This window comes from Hemitrygon akajei, chromosome 8 (genome assembly GCF_048418815.1).
Source record: "Hemitrygon akajei chromosome 8, sHemAka1.3, whole genome shotgun sequence".
NCBI classification, from domain to species: domain Eukaryota; kingdom Metazoa; phylum Chordata; class Chondrichthyes; order Myliobatiformes; family Dasyatidae; genus Hemitrygon; species Hemitrygon akajei.
This window is the reverse complement of record NC_133131.1, coordinates 138,710,258-138,716,257: the sequence shown is the minus strand read 5'-3', so window position 1 is coordinate 138,716,257 and position 6,000 is coordinate 138,710,258. Positions and strand designations below refer to the sequence as shown.

The window sequence follows — 6,000 nt, the reverse complement described above, 5'->3', positions numbered from 1 at the left end:
TTGAAATGGATTATGTGACATAACTGAAAAGAATGTGGAAACATAATGTTGGAGCCAATGTGAAAGTTATGCCTTTCTAAATATACTTCCAACATCATTGACAACTCAAGAGTTTTATTGTTTAAGTAAGTCTATAAAATTAATTTGGTGAAAGATTGCTCAATCTATTTGACTGTGTATGTTTTTCTGCTGCTTAAATATGTAACTATATTCTTGAACTGAAAAGCCAGGCGTTTAGCAACCCTGATAATCCTCCTTTGAGCCAAATGTCATTCTGGTCATTTGAGAATTTTCTCTCTGATCACCATTCATTAGTTTTATTTGTAAAACTCTTGTTTTATCAGGGCTCCATGGATCACTAGAGTTTTGCTCTAATGAGAGTTGCCAAGTGGTCCTGGTGGATTCCATAATGTGCATCCAAAAAAAACCTGTTTAATCATGAATATATGTTACTTACTATCACTGTCAATTACTCTTTTGGTCAATTGCTGAGGGTTGAAAATAAAGTGTCATAGGTCTAGTATTTGGCCAGTTCAATTGGATAAGACATAACTGGCCATGTTTTCCACTGATTACTGTAAAAAGATCCTTAAAAAATCAAAAATGCTTAAAATCTGAACTAAAAACAGAAATTGCTAACACAGCAGGTCAGGCAACATCTATGAAAAACGGAAACATTAGCTGAGGTTTAGTTAATTCTGGAGCTCAGTTACAAGAAAAAAGGTCAAATAACCATTTACTTTACTTTTTAACCATATTCAAGAACAGCGACACGAACCCGTTACGAACCCGTGCTCCTCAAACAGTTTCAAAGTTGAGTAACTCGAATTGACTGAAAATTAATTATGATGTTGGAAGTCCTAAGGAAAGCTTAAAGAGGTTCAACCATTTGGGAATTATGGACGTCGTCATTGAGAATGGGATTGTTCACAGAGCTTCTTCCTGTAGTCTTTTGTTTGAATGCCTAGATCATTTGCAAATGCATGTGTTGTGGAGAAGTTTGTCCCGATATTTAACGCTGATGTTTGATGTTTATTGAGGCATAATGAACAGGATACCAGAGAAAATTTCTATTTGCTCATTCGATATGAAATATTTCACTTTACGCGAGGGAACAGATGTATCTTTGGTTTAACGGTTTATCTTAAAGATGCCACTTTCAACAGCACGCCAACACTGCATCATTGCATCAGCCATGATCAGACCCAACGGCACTTTCTGTGGACCTTTATTGTCGAGGGCTAGGTCGTTTTATTCTGTGAATTCAAGTTACTTTCATCGCCTCTTGCAACCAGAGCGCGCAGGTCAGATGCTCCGGGACCCGCCTCTTCCCCATTTTGCACCAGCGCCCGGTCCGTGTTTGGAACCGTAGCCTAGCAACGGCAGCGTAAACTTGTCTCCAGGGCAACGATCCGCAACGCAGACGCCGGGCACTTGTGTCTCTCCCTGAAGTCAAGTGGGGCTGCTGCTCGGTGCTGCGTCGCTTACCTTTGGGTGAGCTCTGGGCGATAACCCGGGGGTGCAGGGAGGCATTCGGGGCGGGGGTGACACTGCAAGGCCGTTCCGCCCGCACAGCGCCTGGCCTGGACTAGTTTACAAAAGATCGACGCTCTGCTGGGGCCGCTGCGGGTGGGCGAATTCACCTCGACCTCGAGGCCTGTCGCTTTACACCACTCAACAAATGTCGTTGGTATTGTGAAAGTAATTGTGTAGCTTAGTGCGGGTGATAGAAAGGAACACGTCGTTCATTTTCCCATGGAACATCTGACATCGCATCGAATGGGATCTTGCGTACTAACAATGCCCATGTCTTTCCTTGTCGCAGCAGTCACTATCGCCATGGGGGCTGCGTTGACTCGAGCTGCGCAGTGGACAGCGGCTGGCATCGGCGTCGGAAAGTTGGAATTTACACCCTTGAACGTGACCCTGCTGAACGACATAATTAAATTTGTTGAAAATATGAGCTCCAAGTATCCCCAAGAAGCAGCCTTAATGTTTCGAGAACCACTGGAATGGTCGACAGGAGTGGAGGTGATCGCATTTGGTTCAGATTATGAACTTAGGTGCGTTTCAGAAGTGCACGCGGTTAATATTGCACGGTATCGTGATCATTTACGGTAGACTATTAAGCTGAAAACAGTGTTTAGAGTGGATATGCACACTGTGTATTCATTTAGGTAACTCCAGTTCACAGACATCCCACCCTGCAAAAACTCATTTAAGGGAGGTAGCACCCCCGCCCCCCCCCCCGTCGACCTCCCCCCCCCCGTCGACCTCCAAGGGTGTATGTAATACTTCGTTTAGTGACTTTGTCTAATCTGTAAGCCAAGTTGGGTATATGCAGAAAATGTGACATTGAAGTATGTACAGTATGTACTTATATTATCATGGAGTCTCTTTTTTATTCTATTACAACTTTAAGCAAGTCTACAGGGAGTTTGGCCTCATCACCTAGGACATCAATAGAGTAGCTCCATAGCAGCTGGCCAGCTAGTTTAAATACCTTTAGCTATGTTAATGAACAAATGACACCTGTTAAACTCACCTCAACATGTCTTTTACAGTCATTGAACCCACCATGGGCATTAGAAAAGTCACTGTTGCAAACAGTGCAGCCAGCAACACTGTCATTATTTTTTACCCCTATTAGGCAGGCGTACTCTTTAGTGTAGTCTGAGGTGAAGTACGTTTATATTTTCTTTTTTTTGGAACACTCTACCATGGCTCAGCAGGACACTAAACTGAACTGATGGACAATGAAAGAGAGAGAGGTTGACTGAAGCCCGCCCACAGAGAAAACTGATAGGTCTACTTAGCACAAAGAGAGACCAATCAGGATGCTCCCTCTCGCTCTTGCTCTTCCTCTCCCTCTCCCTCTCAAAAAAATCGATTTCTGGGATATTGTATATAATTTGCGGGCGTCAGGGAGCCGCTATCAATATGCGGGAGACTCCTGGAACTTCCAGGAGAGGTGGGATGTCTGAGTTCATGCTATGCCCGGATTGGGGCAGCAGTCTGTATGTCATGGGGAGGAGCAGAGTTAAGGGTCCTGTACAGCATGGTGTAAGGATTAAATATTCCTAACCCAGTATGCATTGCTACTTCTAAAGTCAGTGTCAACAATTAAGAATTAAAAGTAATTTGGTTTCATGTTTTCACGAGGAAATCTGCAGATGCTGGAAGTTCAAGCAACACACACAAAATGCTGGTGGAATGCAGCAGGCCAGGCAGCATCTATAGGAAGAAGTACAGTTGAAGTTTCGGGCCGAGACCCTTCGTCAGGACTAACTGAAAGAAAAGATAGTAAGAGATTTGAAAGTGGTAGGGGGAGGGGGAAATCTGAAATGATAGGAGAAGGCAGGAGGGGGTGGGATGAAGCTAAGAGCTGGGAAGGTGATTGGCAAAAAGGATACAGAGCTGGAGAAGGGAAAGGATCATGGGACGGGAGGCCTAGGGAGTTTTGTTAGCTTTTTGCTGTTTTATGAAATTCTTCACCTTCAGTAATAGAGAAAATTCTGGAATCTATAATGAAGGATGCAACAGGAACATCTTGAAATGAATATTAAGATTGAACAGTTAGCATGGAATAACAAAGGAAGATTGTATTGGACTATCTGATTGTCAAAATACATGTAACTGGTAGAATAGTTAAGGAGGATTGTGTGGATAGTCAGAGGCTTTTTCCCAGGGCTGAAATGGTTGCCACAAGAGGACACAGGTTTAAGGTGCTGGGGAGTAGGTACAGAGGAAATGTTGGGTAAGCTTTTTACTCAGAGAGTGGTGAGTGCGTGGAATGGGCTGCTGGCAAAGGCAGATACGATAGGATCTTTTAAGAGACTTTTGGAAAGGTACATGGAGCTTAGAAAGATAGAGGGCTATAGGTAAGACTAGTAATTTCTAGGGTAGGGACATGCTCGGCACAACCTTGTGGGCCGAAGGGCCTGTATTGTGCTGTAGGTTTTCTATGTTTCTATGATTAGTGGGTGTGGTGCATTGAATTTTCAGCAAGGTCCCACTCTGCTGTATGAGAATAGGTTGAGTGAACTTGGCCTGAGGGGGTATAGTTTTAAGGTGCTTGGAAGCAGGTACAGAGGGGATGTCAGGGGTAAGTTTTTCACAGAGAGGGTGGTGGGAGCGTGGAATGCAACTGCTGGTGATGGTGGTGGAGGTGGATACAATAGGGTCTTTTAAGAGACTCTTAAATAGGTACATGGAGCTTAGAAAAATAGAGGTCTCTGTGGTAGGGTAATTCCAGGCAGTTTCTGAAGTAGGCTACATGGTTGGCACAACATTGTGAGCTGAAGGGTTGTAATGTGCTGTAGTTTTCTATGTTCTATGTTATCTAAAATGATATCTGATATTTTCTTTTGAAAACAGTTTATCCAAATATCTTCCTTGAACTTTCTATCTTATTTATTTCATGCTCATAATTTTTCTTATTTGGTTGGAGACATTTGGTTGGGAGAAGGGTAGCAGTGTTTATTAACACTGTAAACTAGTCCCTTGAGTCCTGGCAACATCCGTGTAAATCTTTTCTGCACTCAGTTCTGTTTAATAACATCTTTACCAAAACAGTATGTCCACACCTAAGCATAATATTCAAAATGTGGCCTCACCAGCATCTTGTATAACTACAACATAAACTCCTAACTTATGTAATTGGTGCCCTGACTGATGAAAGTCAACATGCTAAAAGTGTCCTTCACTGCCCTATTTACCTGACCACTTTCAGAGAAGAATGTATTGAATGCAGTCAAGAATAAAAAGGAAAAGTATGTCAAGCTTAGGAAGCTAGAATCAATCAGGGTCCTAAAGGATTACAAAGGAGTTAGAAAAGAACTCAAGAAGGGAATTAAGAAAGCCAGGTGGGGCAATGAAAAGTCCTTGGAATTGGAATTAAAGAGAATGCCAAGGCATTCTATACACACATCAAGAGCAGGAGGATAATTAGGGCGAGGGTAAGACCATTCAAGAATAAATGGGGGAATATTTATTTGGATGCAGAGGATGACGGTGAAGCCCTTAATGAATATTTAACATCAGAATTTACCAAGGAGAAGGGTGTGGAGGATAGGGAGATCAGTGTTGAGTATATTGATATGCTTGAACATTTCAAGGTAAAGAGGGAGGAAGTGTTGGGTCTCTTAAGGAGCATAAGGTAGGTAGACCCCCAAGGCTTGATGGGATATACTCCAGCTTATTGAGAGATGCAAGAGAAGCCTCAACCAATCTCTTCATATCCTCTCTAATCACAAGTGAGGACCCTGACTTGTCCCATTATTTAAGAAGGGAACCTGGGATAATCGGAAAGAATAGATTTATGTATCTGACATCAGTGGTAGGGAGGTTACTGGAGAAAATTCTTAGGGTTAGGATTTATGAGTATTTGGAAAATTAAGGAGAGCCATCCTGGGTTTGTGCGGTGCAACTCACATCTTGCTATCTTGATGCATTTTGATGAGCTGATAAGGGTGATTGATGAAGGTAGAACTGCGAATGTTGTCTCGTTGTTAGGTCGCATCTGGAATTTCCAGTTGGCGGATGATTTCCCTCCACGCCGCTCTGACATATTGGGAAATCATATACTCGGCAAGTTACAGCAGTGGTTTGCCTTTGCCTTCTGCTGGGTGAGTTTAAAGAGATTACCACCTCTTGCAGTGGATGACCAGGACATCTAAGTGCCTTGTTATGCTCTTAGCGCTCCACAAACGCCTGCCTACTTTCTTGACCGTTGAACCATTAATCGGTCTCCTCCACTCAATCTGCCAGGGCCAGACTTCACACGCTGGGATAGGCAGAGCCCCTACCTCACCAAGGGTCGAAGACCCATCGGCTACCCTCACCTGGCTTGGCCCGTCTGCTGAGGTGGTTTACCAGGCTGTGGCTGCTGCGCGTGTTACAGCTACTTGGAGCCACAGGTGAGAGCTGAGTGCCAGGTGGGGACCAAAGGTGGATGAGCTGCCCTGAAAAAGGGCATGGCAGGTCCCCCCATCAGAGGTG

General features: G+C 43.7%; 1 protein-coding gene across 5 annotated transcripts in view; it reads left to right on the top strand.

Annotated features, from left to right (window-relative positions):
- The first annotated feature begins 1,380 nt into the window (after positions 1 to 1,380).
- odad2 (outer dynein arm docking complex subunit 2) overlaps positions 1,381 to 6,000 on the top strand; it is a 220,142-nt gene continuing 215,522 nt past the window's right edge. Inside the window, exons 1-2 of one of the 5 annotated variants that reach the window (XM_073054733.1) lie at positions 1,381 to 1,494; positions 1,826 to 2,063. In XM_073054733.1, coding sequence (XP_072910834.1) covers positions 1,840 to 2,063 — 224 coding nt within the window. In that variant the 5' untranslated portion in view covers positions 1,381 to 1,494; positions 1,826 to 1,839. Of the gene's footprint in view, positions 1,495 to 1,606; positions 1,691 to 1,722; positions 2,064 to 6,000 lie in introns of those variants that run through there. The other 4 variants (XM_073054734.1, XM_073054735.1, XM_073054732.1 and 1 more) reach the window with 4 other exon arrangements.